The sequence below is a fragment of the Prinia subflava genome, chromosome 1 (genome assembly GCF_021018805.1).
Source record: "Prinia subflava isolate CZ2003 ecotype Zambia chromosome 1, Cam_Psub_1.2, whole genome shotgun sequence".
Classification (NCBI taxonomy): domain Eukaryota; kingdom Metazoa; phylum Chordata; class Aves; order Passeriformes; family Cisticolidae; genus Prinia; species Prinia subflava.
The window spans coordinates 110,861,967-110,882,835 of NC_086247.1; the positions used below are offsets into that span (position 1 = coordinate 110,861,967).

The 20,869-nt window shown below is 37.7% G+C and overlaps 1 protein-coding gene across 4 annotated transcripts in view; it reads right to left on the reverse strand.

Moving 5' to 3' along the window:
* NEK11 (NIMA related kinase 11) overlaps window positions 1–20,869 on the reverse strand; it is an 83,607-nt gene that overhangs the window by 37,424 nt on the left and 25,314 nt on the right. For all 4 annotated transcript variants that reach the window (XM_063408032.1, XM_063408011.1, XM_063408041.1 and 1 more), the window contains 8 exons: window positions 19,399–19,463; window positions 18,812–18,938; window positions 13,050–13,199; window positions 12,889–12,967; window positions 12,305–12,390; window positions 8,487–8,606; window positions 5,338–5,431; window positions 4,350–4,485 (listed from right to left, as the gene is read on the reverse strand). In XM_063408032.1, the coding sequence (XP_063264102.1) occupies window positions 4,350–4,485; window positions 5,338–5,431; window positions 8,487–8,606; window positions 12,305–12,390; window positions 12,889–12,967; window positions 13,050–13,199; window positions 18,812–18,938; window positions 19,399–19,463 (857 nt within the window). The remainder of the gene's footprint in view (window positions 1–4,349; window positions 4,486–5,337; window positions 5,432–8,486; window positions 8,607–12,304; window positions 12,391–12,888; window positions 12,968–13,049; window positions 13,200–18,811; window positions 18,939–19,398; window positions 19,464–20,869) is intronic.

Genomic DNA, 20,869 nt, shown 5'->3' on the forward strand with positions numbered 1-20,869 from the left:
CTGACCTCTGGTTGCCAGCACTACAATATCATTTGCTTCACCACTATTTTCACAAACCCACTATTGAAAGATAAGTACATCCACTGAAAATGCAGTAATATCCAGAAAAATGTGCATTGGCCTATCTGTCCTAGTCCAAATGGAGACAGCTTCTATAAAAAATAACTCAAGAGACAGGGTTTGGGGAATGTGGGTGGGTGGTGTTAAGCAATTTATTGTTGAATGGCTTTTCTCTTTGATGATAACAAGAGAAGATGAATAATTTACTTTGTAGGTAACCCTCAGCAAGAACAGGAAACATAGGTACAAGTTTATCCTGAGATGTTTTCTCATTTTGCATTGCTCATTCCTGCATCATTGCCATGACTTGCAAAATATGCTTTTTAACATTCAGAAATAGTTAATCAATAAAATGAATTGGAGAAACGAAGCAGAAAACAAAACATCCAAATCATAATATAAAGGAAATTCAGTTATTAATCATTAGCTATTCCTAATGCTAATCATTGGCTATTCCTTTTTACGCTGCTTATTGAAAACAAACGACATGTACAGATCTATACATATATATATATATATGTTCAACACAAATATTTGAATTTAACAATTCAGTGGCTCAGTGTTTCTGTGTACTATCTATATACAAATCTTATTTCAGCTCTCTTTGTCTCTTGCTAGTACTTGGAGAAACTGAAGATGGAAGAGACACAAAGATATCTACAGTAGCCCAAAATTGTTCTTAGTAATATAATATATTCTTAACTGATCTGTCCCCCACAGAGTTAAATTATTTGCATGATGGCAATTCCATAAATTACTGGACACATAAGACAGAGGTATCAACATTTTTCAACTAATATTAAACACAACTATAAAATATCTTTCCATAAATATCACATTAGCAAAATATAATTTACATTTTGTTTCCAGTTAACCAATCTAAAAACCTAATGCAGATTAAAACTATTATATAAAAGACTTGCAAAGCAGAAGTACTTATTTCTTCTATTTACAAAGGTTTAGTATTCTAAGGAACATGTTAGTGGTCTAACTAGCTGAAATAATATGGTAAGGACGTTTACTGTTCCAATGATACAATCAACATACTTCAGTTACTTACTTAATATGGTAACAGTAATCATAGAAGTAATTTTTTTCTAGATCTTTCTCAGCCACTCCATTGTCTGTCTTTTTACATATAAGGAGAATATTTGTTTACTTTAGATAGTATGGTTAAAGATGCAAAACTGTTCAGAAACTTATTATAGTGACTTCAGAGAAATAGAAATTTAAAGCTCAGTTTTAAAACTTCACTATTGCAAGTAATTTTACCCCACCCAGCTCTCTGAAAATCTGCAATGTGGAGAAAAGTAATAGCCAAACCACCAGAATCCTTTGTTTTAGTATGCATACCAGCTGGAGAGACCAACTCCCAGAACCAGGATAAGAACAAATACTAGAATACCCTGAGAAGTAGAATAATGGAAAATGAGGAAACTCAAAAAACAGAGTTGTGAGTTCAAAACTCAAGGTGTTAAACCAAAATAATCTATTATAAATTCTGAGGTAGGAGCTAGGAAGCATCTTGAGGAAAGAATAAGGACAGAAGGTCTGGGTATGCTAAAAGTGAACAGTGCTAAAACATGAGCAATATAGAAGTGCTATATGGAGGTTTATACACAGCAGAAGTACTTCAGCTGCTAGGCAATAAGGCAATGCATCTTAAAAATGCTGAAAAACAGTATTTACATTGCCTGAAGCATTTCTCTTTAGGAATAAGAATCAGATAATTTCTTTAGGTTCTCAAGAACTTGTACCAGCTGTAAACAGTCTTGAGCAAGCTTTTCAATGAGCTCATCTCCACATCAAAACCACAGGGTCCACTCACATCTCTCATTTTCCAGAAAATAAATGTGCTTGAAGACCAACAAATTGGTCAGCTAGAGATGATTCCAAAGAACTCTTTCAAATGTCTCTCAATTGCACAAGGATACTAGTTAGAATTAAAAATGTTCAGAATATCATTGCTGATTACATAAAAAAAGCATGGAGAGAAGCTTAAACTTCCTAGGGAAGTCTATAGCAGTTGAATGATTTTGTTATTGCTAAAACTTGTCCACTGTGAAGTCCAAAACCCCAAACTGCCATAGTGGGTTTTGTTTATCTAACTAGACTGCCATGTTTTTCCCAAATTTCAGTTAATTGTAACTACCACTATTACATCTGACACAGTATTCAAAACTACTTACTTAAGCTAAAACTTAAGCTTTGTATTTGATAACTTCCACAATGACCTACAGATGTGATTCATAATGGTTTAGATAATTTTCACTCAAAGAGAAGTGCAAGGTTTTTTATTCTCTATTCCTTTCCTTAATCCTTTAGTAGCTTGTTCTTTCAATACTCCAAACCCTTCTCTTCAGCTCATGATGAAAATTTTATAAGGACCACAGATATTCTGACCTTTCCTCTGTATCTGCTGGGTCTGGGGTACTATCCCCAGCCATTCCTCACCAGCTTTTCTTGAGAAAATTTCCTTTATTTTAGGTCTGCCCTGATAATTTAAAAGTTTCTCCTGCCTTTTCTCTCCTTTCTAAACAGTTTTTAGTTATTAGGTGTAACAAGGGAGCTTCTTAGTCTGGTTTTCACATGCTAACTTCTACTGTTAACATAGTAAGGGTCAGCAAGATTAAATAACATGAAAGACAACCTGCTAAAACCATTTTATAGCCTTGCTTCTAGTTTTTTTCTTCCATTACTGTATAGCCATTGATCAAGAACAAAGTTCTGTTGGAAAATCAATAGCTGGAACAGTTTCTACATTTTCAAATACAAAGGTGCAATTAATAACTTAATAATTAGACATGTAGGACATGCATCGTTGCACCTAAATGCTTAAAGAAAAGAGGAGGCTGAATACTGAATAGACTAAGAACAAGCTTTGACATCAGCTTCAGGAATAACAAGGTGTTCACAAAGCAAAGATGAGAAATCATGTAATTTCTCTTGCCTATCCATAACTCCTTTTTGTCATGAGCCCACCACTCCTCCATCAGAGATTCTAGCATGAGCAATTAAACATGCATTCAGTTTTGTACAATGGACTGACCCAGCTTTTGCATCACGGATATAAATGCATCTCATTCCTGTCATTACAGCTAAACAGCTTAATGACCTCTAAAGGCAGAAAAATCTGTTTCTTTCCTTCCAAGCATGTTGTTCTAATTCTGTTTAGGAGTCTTTGTATGCTTCTCCCAGTCCATCTCTCACCCACGTTTACTGCTTTCTCTCACTCCTCCCTTTGCACGTTTCCCCACCCTCCCCCCAGGATGTATTTCTAGCAGCTGGGTCCTCTCCTACACAGGTCATCCCTCCTCATACTGTGAAACAGCAAGCCAACCACACACACACAAATGAGGGTACATTGAAAGAAAAAAAGCGCCATTTGCTATTAAAAAACTCCCAAACACCTCCACCACAAGCAAACTGATTCTGATGCCTTCAATTTAATGACCTATGCTTTCACAGATGTACTTAAACCAACACTAAAAGGCAGTGCTATTAGAGAAAAGTATTCTTCCTGCTTTAAAGTACATTGATGCATATTTGCAAGATTCTAATCTAATTAAAAAATCTTTCACCGTAATAGTGATCACACAATGATTTTTAAATATTTAAGTGTAAGACACTACTTCAGAACATTGTAGACAAATACATATAAATGTGATCTTAAAAATAATCTCCTCATTAGACACAAGATTTCCACAGTCTGACCCTTCTCAAAAAGCTTGACTATTTTTTTGTCTATAACAGAAAAATACATTTTATATAGTACTTCATATTCTTTAGACAATAGCTAAGTATTTGTGGACAATATAGATAAGCAGAGTTTACAGAGGTTCCATCTGCTTCTCTCACTGTTAAAGATAAAGAAAATGGCATCGAAGTGTACCAAAAGTGCAAACACTTTGAATTCCTGTACTCCCTTTTTCACTGGAGAGATAAGTTAGGAAATGCTTTTCTAATGCCAGTCATCTCATTTGTGGAAAGTTTAAGGTATTTCGTTCTACTTCAGCATCTCCTTTGGAGGAAGTACATTCACTTCTATCTCTGCTCACATGTCACCCAACCTTTGGGAACATAGAATTCCTGCCACGTAACCTTGCCATACAACTGCTGTACATACATTCACCCAGATTAATTTCCTTCTCTCTTCGCCATTTTTTGACAACTTTATAAATCTGACCACTTTTTAAACCGCAGTTTCCCTTCTGCATCTCAACTACAAGGGAAGAATCTTTCTTTCTTAATAGGAATTTTCATTTTAACATCAGCCTTTGAACTCTTACCATGGTCTGTCAGTTCAGACATGCCGAGCTCCCTTGTCCCGTTCCCTCCTGGTTCATCATTTCCTGTGGATACACAGCTGCCCATAGTGCCCGGCTGAGAACGGATGAGCTGTTTTGAAGTCTGCTCATCAGATTCCTTAGCCAAATGATGAAGCAGCATGGAGAAACAGGAACAGAGCTTTCAGCAGGATCACAACAAAATGGTTGCTCTGATCTACACAATTTCTGGGATTTGTATTAGGCAAATACTAAAAAAATCTTAACATTTTTGTAAATGAACAGTAGTGACTCAGCCATAAGAAGACACAGGTTTAATATATATTTTTTCTCTAGACACAATGGAAAATGGAAACCAGAGGACATGCAAAAGAAAAGACAGAATACAAAGCACACAAAAAATTATTTCTGTGATGCATTCACCAACTATTTCCAAACTGACCCTTTTCTTTCTACAATAGGATGTGGTGCTAGAATTGAACTGGCTCATCCTCTGTTGCAGATAGCTCAAAAGCAAAGGACAGCTTATTCTGGGAGTCATTCCAAGGCTTCATTCTTACTAGAAAGCCAGTTGAAATGTTAATAGCTTAACCAAACGAAAAGAACTCACAGCCATGCCAAAGTAAAAAGTTCAAAGGATCACGGTTCTAAACATCTTGAAAAGAAATGTATTTTGAATTCTGATGCCATATAGTCAGTAAAAACATTTCAGAGAGCAGATTTATATTTAAGGGTAAATTAAGAAAGGGTAACTTAAAAAAATAAAACCGTGCAATGAATAGAGAGCTTGTTGAACCATATCTGAATAACTGAATGCCTCATCACAGATCAACAGGTTCAGCTAAGCAGTCCAGATTTTGATGAACTTCCCAGTTATTAGTCTCAGAACAGGCCTGTGCCTCAGGTGCTGAAGAAACCATGTGGAAAACAGAAAAGTGTTATACACTGGGTGCACATAAATGAGACCTCCAAAACAACAGCCCATACTTACGTGTAGGATGTTGACATTCAGCTGCTGAAAATTATGGGACCTGAATTCTTGCACTTTTTTGATATTTTGTTGATATTTTTCTTCCGCCAGCTGCCTGTAAACACAGAACACTTGTACTTAGAATGTGTTATCAGGGCATGCACAAAGGGATCTTCTAAAAGCAGACGTGGAAAAACAAATTCTGTACTGAGATTTTCATGCTGACAAATATTCTTAGCATCTTCTCAGGTTTTAATGAATGCAAAAAGACATTTCAGACCTTATTTCCAAACTCTATTATATTTTACTTTCACAACTTGGGTAACATAATTAAAAAATAGTAAATTATTAGTCCCAGACTTTTCTAGTTCTTCCAAAGGTCTTAAATAGTTTGGGCTTTATTCCACCTCGTAGTGCAGGGACCTTTCAGCTGTCGACAGGCATGCAACATTTGTGTGCTACAAACTCTTCCTCTGGGGGACAGTTGGCAATCATGGCTTTCTGAGTGGAATCGCTTAAGACAGGTGCTACATTAAGCAGTTTTTCCAGCTTCCATTTATATAATCCCTTCCCACCCATCTCTAGATTTGCACTGCTGGAAGCAGATCTCCAGTCTGAGAAGGTATAATTTTTGCATTGTTTTCAACATTTTCAGCCAGAGTCAGCTGACAATGATCTAGAACTCAATGTTGATCCATTTTAAAGATTCATGACTGAGAAGAAGGTCTGAATATTAATGTTGCCTTCATATTACAAAACAAATATATTTCATTTTGGTTTTGAGGGAAAGAAAACCATATGAAAATCTCATCAGAAAACATCAAAATGCAAGAAAGCAATGAAAATTAAAACCAAACTAGAACATCCCACAATTAGTATTATTTCCTATTCTCCATTCATTTTTAAAAAGTGAAAGAGATAGACTTCCTATTTAAAAATTTTATATTAGTACAAGAATTGGCCTACCATATTACTGAAAGAACCATGCAGAAGAGGTTTTAAATTTAAGACTTTTTATATCAGTTCAAGGAGAAGATTTTTTTTAAATGAGAATCAATTTATGTAGCAAATGCCAGTCAGGCACAAGTACTCTTCAGACATATTTTCCAAAAGGACATGAAAGTCTTAGTTCTTTGCTTCAAATGTGTCATCAAAACAGTATATTCTGGTTTTTATTTAAAAAGCCCAAACAAAACCTTCCAGTTGTTTCTCATATTCCATCAGAAACTGTACCTAATCTCTTCCAAAACATTTTATTATGTCTCACTTAATAAAAAAACCTATAAATCATAAAGCCTTTACAACCCAACCATTACCCATCTTTGATCCTTTGACAAGACTATCTATCCTCTGAGGTATTAACTTCTACTGGAAAACCTCTGAGGCCAAAACAATTGACAAAAGCTGGATTGTAACTAAATGTCCAGCTCCTCAGACCAGGCTGTTCTTAACATAACCAGTTGTCGTGGTTTGAAGGGAATTGAGTTTTTTTGGAAGTAGTGGTCAAACCAATCACTCCTTAGGTCTGAGTATTGGCACCTTTGTTGGCCACTAAGAGGTTGGACACGCCTCTGAGGACACGAGGGGTTAAAAGCCGGATTTCCCAGCAGGACTCTCTCTTTCCCTGCTCTGCTTTCGGAGAGGGAGCGTCTTCTCCTCTCCCCTGCCCAGGCCTGGCTAGGCCGGGTGGGGGAGGGGAGCAAGGTGGGCCTGGCTGAGCAAGGTGGGCCTCGGGGTGGGGAACAGAGGGAGCTGGAGTGGAGCTGGTCCAGCTTCCATCTAGAATGGAGGGGTGGAGGGAGAACTTTGGAGGTGCCTTCCGTCCCCCCTCCCTGTCCCATCCCGTTCCCCCCCCTTCCCCCCCCCCCCCCCCCCGGTCCCGTCTCTCTCCTCCCCCCACAGAGAGAAGGTGCCGAGCTGGAGCTGCTTGTGAGACCTGCAGTGCCTGCGATCGCCTGTGCCTGACCTTGGTGGTGGGAGATAAAAGCTTTTAACTCTTTCTAAGGCAGAAGAGAGTTATCCCTGGATGCTGAATTCTCATAGTTGGTGGTTTTAGAAGAGAGAGGACAGCCTGGGACCGAGAGGGTAATGTGAGATGAAACGAAGCCCCTTCGATTGCCGGAATGAAGAGGAGTGGCCTATGAGGCTGGACTTTTCTTGCATAATGATAGCCATAGACGGACCCTGGACCCTCCTGACTATAAATAAGACTGTGTTTGGGTGGATGTTTTTGGCTCAAACCCAGAGACGTTCTGGCCTGCTTCTTGGAGCCCCCGGCCCCAGGGGTAAATGGGGGGGACCTGAGTCCCAAAATGAGAAGATGGCTGGTTTTTGGTACTTGGCCAAAACATCCTTAAAAAGAGCCCTGTTGCAGTTCAGGTCCATGGACGGCAGTGAGAGTGCTGGACATGGAAAGGAGGGTGTCACCCTGGCAGACTCTTCTAGGCAGTGCCATGGGTGACGTGGGAACACGGGATGGCAGACCTGTGTTTCCTGTGGGGGGGGGTCTGTGGTGCGAGAGAGACTCCTCTCGTCCTGGATGGAATGTGGATTGTCTGAATTTTAAAGGATGATGATTTGGATTAGGAACCCAGGGTTGTTGAGGGATTAAGCAAGTAGATGAAGGTAATGTGCTGGAGTCAACTGAGTGAGCATGTATGGAATGGAAATTGGGGGGAGGAGAAGCAGTGTTTTGGGAGGTTTTCTCTTCTGCTTTTGGGTGGCTGGGTTTTTCTTTCCTTTTCTATTGTCCATTGTTATGTAGTATAATAAATTGTCTGTCTGTTTCAAGTATTAGGCCTGCTCTGCTCTGTTCTTGACCACATCTCACAGTAGTTCATTGGGTAAAATATACCCTCATGGGTGCATTGGCATTTTGTCTAATGTCAACCCTTGACACCAGTCACTAAAAAAACCTCTCCTATTGTAACACATCTAAAAATCTCTCACATACTTATTTAGCCATAACCACGGTACTCAAAGAACCAGTTTGGGGCTAACGTTCTCTTTTTTTTTCCTACATAAATAATTAGCGTGACTTATTGTCATGCAAAATCCTCACTGACTTTTAGTAGCTAAAGACCCATACTGTTTTTATTTTTACTTTGACAATTCTACTCTCCAATTAGACTATTGGGTGGGGAAAATTACATGGTTAGGGCACAACTCACTTCAACTTCTTTGTTTTCTCATCTGCAGCATTCAACTTCCTCAACCGCATTCGTTCCCGCGGTGTCATTTTCTGTACTTCAGAAAGTTCCTGAAGAGTTTGCAAATGAACTTTCCTCTGCCTGAAATTGAATGCAAGCAAACCCATCTTCATATAAAAATTTAAATATTTGGTATTTTGACTGGATATTGAAACACAGTGACATTTCAAATGGAATAATTAGAGTCTCTGGAACTATAGCAGACTAAATAGACTTTTGTTTGGAAAGCAAATGCCTCTTTAAATTGAAATATTTAAACTTGGATTGGTGAAGAAGGTGAATCATTTCAGGTGAGGATGGGAAAAGGTAGATTCATTTCCTTAAAAGAATAAATACTGAAACACAGTGAAATATTTACCCTGCTGGGCTTCATTATTGGGCATATTCCAAGTACAAAGGCAGTTTGTAAATGAGAGCCTTAATACCACTTGTACTTTTTACATTGATTGTTAGAAGCTGTGTGGAATAAAAGAGAATATTTATGTGTTCTTAATGACAGGTATAATTATCATGTTGTCCTCTTGAATTTCTGGTCCTAATCAATAATAAGAGTTCACAGGTAAAATGGTCTCTATAGACCATCTCTGAAAGCTGAGCATGAATTATTGACTTATGTATTCCAGCTGTATTTATCAACAGAGGAGAGCAATGGTAGTCCTTTATCAGAAAAAGGATACTTATCTCAGATTTATATCTCACATCCTACAGTAATTAAAACAAAAATTAAACCCTAGTTTGAAATGCCTTAGCAGTCTCCTTTCACTTACACAATATGTATCTATTATACCACGTATTTATAATACCAAGTATTCATTTCAAATTACTGGTTTTGCTCTTATGAGATAAATTCACTTCTGATAATCCAAGAGGCCAGGTTTGTAACCATACAAATTGTACCACTGCTTCAGGACTATCATTTTGAAATCAGGATTTTAATAAATGAGCAGAGAAGATTCATTACGTTTTTCAAATAGTGCAAAGATATGAATATTAGTGTGAAATATGAAAGATTAAGGATAAAGACAAGAAGAGTTCAATTATTCATAAGAATGGAACTAACTCTTCAAGTATAATGTAGACGTTTTTCTTGTCTCCTGTAAAAAACTCCAATTTAAATTAAAAGAATCTCATGGGGGGGAAAAAGCAATTTTTCATTCAAGTTGAAACTGAACTTGTACAGCCTTATACTTTCTTAAATATTTAAAATTTATTACTTGGATGGGAATAGATTAAAATAAGCCATCGGAGGCCTTTACTAGAAGAAACTAGTCTCAACCTTTTTTCTTTGCATGGCAAAAAGAATTCCTGGTGAGAAAAAGTAAAAATAAATATAAAGTAGCAATGGTTGAGGAGAACACCACAGCAAGCAACTGCTTGTACACTCACTGGGACTAGAGTATTGCTGCAAGACAGCAGATATGGGGAATTCACGATGTTTAATTTTTTTCTCCTCCCCTTTTTTGCTCTCTGTCATTTTTCAGGTATTTTTAGTTCATTTTGCCTACCTCTTTAGATCTGGGATTGCAGGAACTATTTGGCATTTTGGTTACCAGTGACAACACATGCAGCTAATGTTCTCAGTGAGAGTTATTATAAGATTATATGACTTCTTGCATATTCCAAACACTCAGGCAAAAATAATCACAGTGTAGCACAAGGGAGGATAAATAACAGTAAAGCTTCTCATTGGACTTTTTTCTGTAATTGATGCCCTGAATTCTAAAACCTCAAGACAAACTGCCATTCATTGCTTCACGAGTCATAGGAACTCTGGACCTCTGCACAGAAGCAGACTTTCTATTTCCTTCTAACAATAGTATAAGAGCATGATGTTTGTAGTTAGAACTGCTCACTCTCCCTCTTAGAGACTACAAACTTGATTTTGAAAAAGTATACTTAAAGATTCTGGGATATACATAAATGTCCTTCCCACATGCTACCTCTGTCAGAAAATTGTGTGCATTTGGAAGGAGATGAGACTCAATACATTCTAGCTAATGACAGTGCATCAGGTATAGAATACAGTATATATTTTTTAAAAAAATACAAAGTGGTTTTATCAGTCTCTTCTAGAAGCATGAGATATTTGAAGTCTGGATATATATTCTGCAAGCAACAATACTGCTTCCCCAAAGTGGATTCAATTGTTTTGGTGCATATAGATAATCTGAAATCTTGTGCCCACAAGATAAAGGCAAGAATTAAAAGTTTCCTGAAGATTTTCGCACTCTATGTTTCAACAAGCATGAAATACTGAATATAATTCAGAGAGAGTTGGCATAATATCTGAGAAACATTTCAGTGCCCCAAAACCATTTACAGTATATCTCTAAAGAACATCTCTGTGGTTATTATATTTAATTTGAAAAGGAAGGAATCCTCTCAAAGTTAACTGAATTAACTTGAATATATATATTTATTGTTTCATTTTACATCAAGGCTTGCAAAGTTCAGTGAAGTATTTATACTAAAGGTACCTATTCATACCAAAATGGAAAACTTTGGTCTCACAAAAAGACAGAGACTCATCTGTCAACAAGAGACACTAAGGATAGAAGTGTTGAGTAGAAACCCAAAACACAGTTTGTAGAGATGAGAGCCTACAGTTACACTGACAGCAGTTAAACATGGTAAAATGATGTATAAAAGGTTTTACCATGCCGAGTTCAACTGCACTCTGCTTTCTTCCTACCACTGACAGCAAACTACACTTTGTTTGGAAAAGCTGAAGGTGGTTGCCTCTCCTGAAGGGAGGCTTGCAAGCTGCAGAATTGGCAGCATCTCAAAAGTGATCACAGCTGCAAAACTGTGGGTCCTGTACAAGAGCAGAGGTCACAAGAAACAAAGGTGAAAGTTCTATAGCCTCACAGGCACTGCCAGTTCTGGATTGTTTTAATCTTCATTGCTGTTACCTAATAATTCAAAACTAATTTCAGAGAGCTGTTAAAATCATGACAGTTATTTAGAGGAAACAGGAAACAGGGATGTTCATTGCTTCCTCACAGGATCACAAACTTCTGGTTTTGCTCCTGTTAGCTCTCACCAGAACAAAACCTTTACAGAAAACTCAGGGATGGAGAGCAAAGGGGAGGGCAAGTTGCCCATGAAACTGCAGAGCTAATTTACAAAGGCAAAATTAAAATGTCCATGCTGGAATTTGCTTTAAACATTGCTGTATTGTAATTTAATGCAATTAATTAAATCAATATATATTCAGTGCCTAAGAGAGAGATCATGTGTGAAGACACTGCTTATGTAAGAGCCAAGAAACATTGCTAGTCTTGATTTCTCACTGTAGTTGCAAGATAAAAAACCCCAGTAGCCTACAGAGGTATTAGATGAAGATTAGTTTAAGTGTATATGCTTTTAGCTTGGTGTCATTTAAGAAACCTGGCTTTCACATTCAGTTTTTAGTAGGTAGAGAAACAGCAGCACAGCAAATGATGATGACCTAACTAAAATGACAGCTTAAACCTCCAAAATTTAAAGAAAAAAGTCATGATTTATATACCAATTGGTACTAAATTAACATAAACATATACTGCACATGCATGTGCAATTTACACAGTCAGATAACAAAAATGTTTCATCTGCAAATCTTTTGTTACTCCCTAAATCTTAATTATGCATCTCCCTAATGTGGTTGCTGTCTTGTATTTCAGGGGAATAAGTTTGTCTAAACATAAAGCACTATGAGATTGACACAAGTGTTCATGGTGTCATTTGGCAACACTGTAATTTCATATACTACTGCCCATAAAACTGTTAAAAATACTTACACAGCACCAAAAATGGGAGCAGTTTCTTTCTGCCAGTTAAGTGCCTTGTCTTCCACAGTCACGTTTGTAAACTTGTACTGTATTTTCTGCAACAAAATAAAACATAAGGGGTATCAAGACTTGATGCTAAAATTATCCAGAAACTTCAGCTATTACCAAATACCATCCTGATATAAAAACTGACCGAGCAGTTTCCCTCTCCACCTTCTCAGGAAGCCAAATAACACAGGCATTGAAGCCTGGGCAAAAAGACCAAAAGGCATTGGTTTTCATTAAAACTATGACTAACCAGAACAGTTTAGAGATATATGTACCCAGGCCCAAGTGATCTACATTAGTTATACATAAACCTATTTTTCCTATTGCTCGTAACATTTAAGAGGGGATACATTCAGTTTGTCAAGTGAGGAGAGCTTCATTCCTCTGTCATATTTGTACTACAGCTCTGAAAGTTCCCCAGATTAATGTTCCCATCAACAGCTATCAAATTATTTTTTCTCAACATGCTTTCCCTGCCTCCATTTTGCTTCTGCAAAATACATAATCAAATGGCAAGTGTGTAGCTACTGCTTTTTCTTACATACCTTTAGTTGTTCATCAATATAAGGGGATTTTAGGATCTCTGCTGCTGCTGGTCTCAGTGAAGGATTCTTACTTAACATACTGAAATATTAAAAACCAAAAGTAGTAAATAAGCAATTGTCCAAACTTACTGGAAAACCTGCTAAACAAGAAAATAACATACCTGCGTAGCACAGCATTCAGTTGGCTTGGATATCTATCAGGAAGAGAAGGTGTTTCACCTTCCACAATTTTTAACACAACAGACAAAAAATTCTGTCCAGTAAATGCATGGTTCATACAGCATATCTCGTACAAAATGCATCCCAGAGACCTTGAAGAATAAACAAATAGGAATAGTATGTATTATTCACCAGTCCTAACGGCCATCATAAAAGGTCACCAAGTTGAACATTTTAAAAGAAACACTCTCATAATAATTTTATATAATGGCTATTTGTAACAATTTGCACTTTAGCTGAGCTCTGTCTGATGAACTTTTTTTTTTAAAAATAGGGGAGTGGAGTTTTTGCAGGCCTCGGAGGATGCTCAGCTCTTTCTCCAGTCAGGGGTGCTAATTTGATCAATGATTGACTGGACCAAGGTTGCAGAAAATGCTGGTGAGAGCCAGACACAGGCTGAGGCTCATCTAAGAAACCAGCTTAAATATCTTTATATTTGACTGTGGTATTTGTAATTTAATCTGTGATTCCAGAAGTAAGAAAATAAAGCATAATGATGAGAAATATGTATGGTGAACAGCTTTCAGGAAAGGGGTTTAAAAATCTTTGAAAGCATATAATGAAAAAAGTTTCAATTATTCATTTTGGTTAAAGAATAGGAGTTGTTTTGGTCCATCTGGCAGTAAAAGAACAAGAGCAAATAATTTTAAATCTGAAACCCAGGCTCTACAATCAGCTCAAATAAGGAAGAAGAGAGAGAATAGGGGGCACTCCACTCACTGGTACTTTTCAAGCAAGTATGTGAAAACCATTAGCAGAGAATTTTTGCTAAGAACCAACTAAAGAACAACTACTGAGGTAAATAAATAGTTGCCTAGGTTTTTTAAAGATTTAACTGTCAAACAGCTTTCAAATTTTCAAAATCAGTAAACAGTAAGACACGAATCTGTATTTATGATCTGTGTGATTATGTTTGTTCAGACTCTGAAACAAGATAATTACTACATGAGAAAATACTTAAAGCAAAAAGAGCAATCAAAAAAAACCCTAAGCACACAGCATCTGAAAGCATCAAATAAAAATGGAAATCAGCCAGAGAGAAGAAAAAAAGGAGGAAAATCCCAACCTGACAGACTGTACTACAACTTATTTTTGCAGAATCAATCTGTTTTGGAAGCTGCTTGATTCTGGCAGCTAGAAATTGTTTAATGAGCCATTAGGAACACGGGATTTGACACATCAGGGAGGCTGATTTATTCATCTAGTTTAGTACTCTGACTACACCTGAGGTGGAGAAAGATGAAAAGAATGCCCAGGGCATTCTGCTGCAGCCAGGGCTGTGAAGAGGCTACCCAGGGAAAATCCCATCTGTCCCATGAAAGAAAAAAAACAGGGAAAAAATGTAAAGAAAAGTGAAGGAAAAGGAATAAAGTTTCTTTCTGCAGGATCAAAATCTTTGAAATTAAATAAATATCTCTTAAGCTGAGAAATGCTGCCCTGGGTTCCTGAACGATGCTATTTCTTCCCAAGAGAGCTGCTGAGCTGCAAACACCCAAAGTAACAGACAAGCTTTTGGCTCAAAACTGCATTTCTGAGTGATGTTTCCACATTTCTGGCCTACGCACCTTGTGAAGAGCTGGAGAAAATTGCTTCCCAATTCCCGTAAGCAATCCACACATGATCCAAACATATAATTTAATTACTTTTATCATCTTAGCCTGCATAAGTGCCAATGTCATAAAATTCTAAAATGGTCATTAAACCAACCAGCCTGCACATTTGATTTGATAACTCCCTATATTCACAAATAGGTTTGACAAAGTTCCCGAACAGCACATAATTTCAGCAAAATTGTGGCATGACCAGTTCATGTTGAAGCTACTTATGCTCAATTACATCATAAAATGGAGCATCTGGACAGGCCTCAGTGTGCTCTCCCCAGTCTCAACTGACAGACCTCTGACTTCTCCCTCTTAGGAGAAATCACCCTGAGGTTTTAGGTGTTGCTTACCCAAATATTGTCATCCTTTTAATGTCTTCTTATCTTTTGTAAAAACGTTAAAGTTCTTCAAAGGTTGTCAGATCCAAGTTAGCTTCTAATTCAAAAGTCAGGTAATGTAAATGCATATATCTTTATGGCTTATATCTCAGTCTGATCATATCAGAAGGTCTTAAGAATTCTTTGGCTTCAGAGTTTGTGAGGAATATGTCTCTGAATATAATTTCCACAATACTCACTCATCAGCCCTTAAACGAGAACTCACTGCTGCTGTCTTCCCCAGCCCCTCAGCCTTCACATTGCTTAATTTTTGACTGTTAATATTAAAGAAAAAGACAAAGTAGGGGAAAAGCACAGACAAGCAAGCACAATAAAATCAAAGCCTCAAGATCTGTGCTGTGGGCAGCTCAATTTACCCAAACACAACAGACAAATCATCTGCCAGATCTGCAGGGGGAAACACCGATGGGCAGAGGGGGTGGGCAACTGCTGACCTGAGATCAGCTCCCTGAAGAAGCTCTGTGTCTGGAGAAGAGAAGAGCCCAGACTGTGTCACCTGCAAAGATTTTCTCTCATGGCCTGGCCAGTCCAAGCTCAGGGATTCTGGGGAAAATATGTTTAATTTGCCTCCTGTGAACTTGAATTTGACATAAAGCATGGAATGGCAGAGAACTCCAGCCCTGACATTTCAACTGAAGAAAAACAAATTCAGCCACTTCTCTGAGCCGAACTGCAGAACTTCCATAGAGAAAAACTGTAAAACATGAAGTTTTTCCCCATTTATTGACCTTGGGCTATAAAGGACAATACTTCTTGCACCAGCTGCTGCACTGTGAATATTCAAGCCAGTTTTGAAAAGTCAGTTGCAGAATGTTTCAGTGAACCTGAAAAGCACAGTATCTCTTTAGAGCACATCAGTAATGCAGCATAAATTAAGGTCTTTCCAATGAACTGAATGGAACAGTGAGATGATCATGGTAACAAGGTGAGATAGCACTAATTGTCTTTTCCAGAAGATATTTTACATTATCTTACGTTTTACATGGGAACACTTGTAAGTCTGAATTTTTGCATGTGAATTTTTGGGTCCTGCTAGAGGATCAGGACAAGTCTGAAGAGAGAATTCACTTCACCTACATATAAAAGACTTGGGCAGCTCCGTGAAATTCCTCAGGGGTCAACAGTGTTGTTTAACATCTCTGTCAGCAACATGGACAGAGGGATTGAGCGTATCCTCAGCTGTGTGGTTGACACTCTGGAAGGAAGGGCTGTCCAGAGAGACCTTGGCAGACTTGAGAGGTGGGCTCATGCCAGCCTTATGGAGCACAGGGAAAATTGCAAGGCCTGCACTTAGGTCACAGATACAGACTGGGCAGAGAAGGGATTGAAAGCAGGCCTGAGGAGAAGGACTTGGGGATGTTGCTTGATGAAAAGCTCAACATGACTTGGCAATGTGTGCTGACAGCCCAGAAAGCCAACCACATCCTGGGCTGCATCACAAGCAGTGTGACCAGCAGGCTGAGGAAGGAGATTCTTCCCTCTACTCCACTATTCGTGGACCTCAGATGGAGTACTGCATCCAGCTCTGAGCCCTCAAGATGAGAAGCATGCAGACCTGCTGAGGCAAGTCCAGTGAAGGCACAAAAAGATGATCTGAGGGCTGGAACACCCTCATGGAAACAGCTGAGAGAGTTGGGCTTGTTCAGCCTGGAGGAGAGACAGCTCCAGGGAGACCTCTGAACACTTCCCAGCACATAAAGTGAGAGAGAGTCAGAGAGAGACTTCCTACAAAGGTGTGTAATGATAGGACAAGGGGTAACAACTTCAAACTGAGAGAAAGCTCAAGGCCAGGCTGGATGGGGCTTTGAGCAACCTCATCTGGTGGAAAGTGTTCCTGTCCTCAGGAGCGGGGAGTGGAATGAGATGATCTTTAAGGGTTCTCCAACCCAAACCATTCCATGAGTCTTTGACTCTTCATGAGCAACCAAACTTCCTGCACAGTGGCCCAAGGACTTGATCTCACCTGGAGCCTCCAGGGTGGGCTCCCCTGTATATTCAGTGTCCTCTTGTCTTTTGGCCCATGTTAAATGGGGACAGTGGAAAAAAATCAGATAGAATCATTATTAAAAGATTAAAAGATGAGAATGTCAATCAAGCACTGATCTGACGAGTTTCCTGGCTCAAAAAAGGAAGGGGTTTGTGGGCTGAGGAAGCACTCAGTCAGGGCACACCTTCTCCTTAGTGCTGCTACAGAGAGGGCCAAGCAGCTCCTGCGGAACGCAGTTTCAACCTCAGGTGAGTGCTCTTGGTAATGCTTTGGAAAGATCACAAAAGGCAGAAAGTATAGCAGAAAGCTGGTAGCTACTGAGTTTGGGATGGGGGGCTTTTTTCCTGTGTCTTTGTAAATTTTGAAAGGGTGATCAACACATGATTTATCAAAGTATTGGACCAAACTCCATACAGCTTCAATGACCTACATGGATTAACACTAGTAACCACAGATAGAACTTAAACATGTATTTTACAAATTAATTTGTTTCAACATCTTTTGAAATCCTCTCCCAACATATTTTTATTGACTGCATGTATTAACTGATATTTACTACAGATGAACAAGAGAGAATCTGACATCAAATCCATAGCAGTGAGCTACACAGGCCATGAAATGAGATTCCTGACATATCCATTGACTGGACTGAATATGTCAGCTGTGAAAAATGGTCTCTACCATTTAAAAATACAGATGACTGTTCTCCACTTTTAGAATTATATCCTGCATCCACAAGTAAATTTTGAAAAGGCAGAACTGAGATAAAGCTAGAGTAAATTATCATGCAATCAAACTATATTCCAGGGGCCAAATGTTTTACAAAGGAACTTTCCTTTGAAATATTTGAAATATTTATAAAAAATTAATCTTGTGATATACATACTTGCAGAAAATAAAAACAAAAACAAAACAAACAAACAAACAAAAACCCAAAGCACCTCATAAAAGAAACAAAGACCCTTAAATAAAATACTATGATAAAATTAAAAAACACTTCTAACTATAATCTTAAAACATGAGATGCTTTAGGACACACATATAAACAAGCCAGATATTTTTGCCATTCCAAAAAAATCATTCTTAATCTTAGCTTGAAAGAGCACCTGCACACCTAAGAGTTTCCTAAAGTCTTGCAACAGACCACAGCTCCTAAACTTGATCCTTTAATCATCACCTCAGAAGTCCTGATCTCAATAATTTGTCCCATCTAAATGCAGAACTGACACTTTTTTTCTACCTTTGAGCTTTTTCTAAAATAGAGCACCTTTTTGTTTCTGTTCTAACACCACAGTTATTCTCATTTTCTGTTCCACTTCCAAATACTTTCTTGCTTTTAACATTTGAAAATATTTTTAAATTTAATTCTTATGAAGGTCTTCTATCCCCTCAGCCAGAATCACTCTTTGCTCATCCACCTAAAGTTTCACAGAAAGTTGCTTCTTTCAATTCATCTATCTCAATATGAGAAAAAAAAAGAGTTTTTTTCCTAGAAAAACCTGAACTTTGTCTACAAAATCATCCTGTATCACATCAGAGACTGGACCTGAATCCTGTTCTCCTCTAAAGTCTCAGATAGCCCAGAATAAAAGCCAACTATCTGCTTCTTAACACAAAAGGGCAAGGCTTCAGATTGCAACGTTTGATTCTAATGTCCTGAAATCATTTTAGTGGAGATAAATGCCTAATCCAACCAAAAGCGCATTATGACTACTCACCAAATGTCAGATTTTGTATTATATCCCTGGTGCTTCAGAACCTCTGGACTCATGTAGTATGGCGTCCCAGTAAAAGTAGTTGCAAGATCACATGAACCCATCAAAAGACATGAAACTCCAAAGTCTCCTAAAAATATCAGTAGAAACAATAATCTATTAATATAAACATATATCTATTTACATAATTCTTTATTGTCAAACATCATAAAGTGACTGTACATCCAGAAAATTCGGTTAGTATGTAAAAAAATGGGAAAAACTATTTTCTGTAATTCTTCAAAACAAAAACACCACAAAAGCATAATATCATAGAACATTGTGGGTTTGAAGAGACTTCACAAGGTCAGCTGATTCAAATCCCTGGCTCAGAGTTAAATGGGGCTGCTCAGGTCTAGGTCCAGCCAAGCTTGAAGCATCCTCAAGGCTAGAGATTTCACTGCCTCTCCTGCATCTGTCACATAAACGTTTGACTACAAATCAAAATGCTCTTTCAGACACGATTTTCTTTAAATCTCCTTATTGACAGAATGTCTGCTGGAATGTTCTATCACATGAAAATATATCTTTAAAAAGAATGGAAATCTCACCAATTTTAAGAAGACTATCTTTCAAAAATATATTCTTGGCTTTCAAATCCCTGTGAAGTATCCGCCTGGAATAGAAAAGGAAATTCAGCCTTATCCAAATGGAAGCATTCAGAGTCATGTATTAAGTATTTGAGGTATTTAACTTCAGCCCTTTTCAGAAAGGCCAGCCCACCACTGCCACAGTCTAACTCTGCCAGTGACAATCCATGGACAACGGCATCAAGGAGCTTCACAGAGCTGCATTCACAGGCACCCACATGCAGGGTGAGCGCCTAAGCAGGATAATAAAAATATACCTGGGGATCCCAGCTTAAGAATACAGATACAGACATAGCATGAGCTGCAGAAGAAGGGAGAAAGGCAAGTCTTCCTATCTGACTTAAAAGTATTACATCTTATTTTCTGCCAGAAGAATAAGATGTCTCACAAGAGAATAACAGAAGAGAGGAACAGCAATAAGAGCTTCTCAAAGCTAAGCAAAGCCTCCTACAGAGCAAAAGTATTACTTCAAAGACAAATATGTATATAGCCTAAGCTAGTAGTTCAATTTTTACAGTAACAGTGTGGAAGATGAAAGAACTGTACAAAGACAAAGATGAAGAGGAAAAGGAACAGAACAATTAGTTTGTACAGACTTATTTTTCCATCAGATTTTGAAAAAAAAAATTATAAGCTACACACCATGTAAAGATATATAGAACCTTCCTTATTTCTATGAGTCTTACATGTGTGACAGTAATTCTGCAATCTCTTAGGAAAACAAAGTATCTCTGCAGTATACAAAACATTCTCAATTAATTTGTGCTACTAATGCTTCCAAAAGCATTGCTGCCTATAATCTCACCTCAACCAGAATTCATCCATTTCTCAAATAATTACTAACCTACAGGATTAGTCAGCAGCTCTGCTCAGGAGCATAGGTTAGAATAGCATTTGTTACATGCTGGCTACAGAAACTGAATTTGCTAATGCAAACACAGTAGTCATTCAGCCATTTAGACAATGTAAAGAAACTGATGCTTTACAATTTTTGAGGACAGAAAAAAATATATAATAGTCAATTTCCTGTTTTTTGAGCAATCCTCAAGTATTATCTCAAATTTGAGTTAATAGTCTTAAGCATTGACATAATGAAATTATTTCCAACATAATGTCTAGACTAAGATCAGAAAATATGCATTCTAAAGCACAACTTAAATACCCAATTTTGTCCATAACTAATTTGGAAATATTTCTTGCAACAGGAGAAAAAAAAATGCAATTCAATATAATCAGTTTACAAATGGAAAAAACCATGAAAAATAATAGTAGAATTCATTGCCATATGTAGATAGACTGAACATGAAAAAAGAACATGTCTGTTTTTATGGGTCAAGAAAAAGAGTTCTTCATGTTTCTTATAGCAGTCTTTTTTCACTTGTTTTTCTTCCAATTTTTTTTTTTTTTGTCCTGAAAGTAATGCCTTTACCTT